The sequence below is a fragment of the Anopheles darlingi genome, chromosome 3, assembly GCF_943734745.1.
Source record: "Anopheles darlingi chromosome 3, idAnoDarlMG_H_01, whole genome shotgun sequence".
Classification (NCBI taxonomy): Eukaryota; Metazoa; Arthropoda; class Insecta; order Diptera; family Culicidae; genus Anopheles; species Anopheles darlingi.
In genome coordinates, this window is record NC_064875.1 from 57,428,035 (window position 1) to 57,429,255 (window position 1,221).

A 1,221-nucleotide genomic window follows, 5' to 3' on the forward strand; every position below is an offset into this window, starting at 1 on the left:
AAATTGCTTAATCAGCTGAGTGGAAACGCGTTTTGTTTAATGTCAACCAAAGCAAAGTGGGCTATCGATCAGCGCGAGGTCTGCTGCTGCCGTCGTCGTCGTCGTCGCTTGCTATCGCTTCCTACAAATGCAACCGACCGGCAGGTGGTGATAAAAGTGGTAAACGAAGAAAGTGCAATCTGCGATCATTTCGTTTCTTTCGGGTATCTTTCAGGTGCAGCTTGGGTGTCCTTCCCCCCGTCGACAGGTTTGGAACAGTCAAGTCAACGCTGGTAGTGTGTAATAGTTTCGAGGACACAGCGCAGTTGAAACCAAACCAAAGCGAGAGTGATCTGTATTTTTCTCCAACCAATTGAATAGCGCCTTTCGTTTTTGGATTCAGAGCTCGGGTATACTTTTAGGAGCACTCGAAACAGCTCCGATTCGAACAGCTCCGATTCGAGCAGCTCCGGTGCGATCGAGTGTGGCGGTTTGGTGGGGTAAATAACCTCACAGATGCTGGTTGATGTTGCTGTAGCTGTAACCCTCCGCATGATCGTAACCACCGCCCGAAATGCCATGTTCCGTGTTGTAGACCTGTGGATGAACGGCGTGACCGACCTTCTTTACGACGGCGTTGAAACCATGGTGCTTATCGGCGGAATACTCGACCACGCGCTTCGTACCATCGGCATCGTACAGCGTGTAGCCACCCTTCACCACATCCCCATCCCGGATCTCCCACTGGCTCTTGTGGTCACCGGTGTGCGCATCCTGGACACCGTAATCGAACTTGTACTTCGGATACGTATAGTAATCCCTATAATCGTAACCATTCTCTGGATAGGCGCCCCCATCCTGGCCACCCGATTTGTATCCAATCAGTCCTCCTTCACTGTATCCTGAGCCGATCCCGGACGGTTGGTAGGATTCGAGCGTATTCGCACCATTGTCGAAGTACTGTGAGGAATGTTTCGTGATAATCTTGTAGCCATTGCCGGTCACGTACGCACTGGTCACTGCCACCAACATGAGCGCCACCGAGGTGATCTATAATGGTATACGTAGAAGTAGGATGGTCATTAGTAACGGAACCGAACTGCTGCTTCTACAACGATCGACATTACTGGAAGCATGGCTCTATTTGTTTGCTTTGCACACTGCTAGACAACGGAACACTTGGAAACGCTTCTGGATGGTTTGCACTGACGCACTGATACTGTTCTCCCTTGGGGGGCTCCA

At 50.8% G+C, this 1,221-nt stretch overlaps 1 protein-coding gene across 1 annotated transcript; it reads right to left on the reverse strand.

Annotated features, from left to right (window-relative positions):
• Positions 1-489: 489 nt before the first annotated feature.
• LOC125955637 (adult-specific cuticular protein ACP-20-like) lies at positions 490-1,015 on the reverse strand. The gene has a single exon (XM_049686776.1). The coding sequence runs from the start codon at positions 1,009-1,011 to the stop codon at positions 490-492; it is 522 nt and encodes a 173-aa protein (XP_049542733.1). The 5' UTR covers positions 1,012-1,015.
• Between the last annotated feature and the right edge of the window lie 206 nt (positions 1,016-1,221).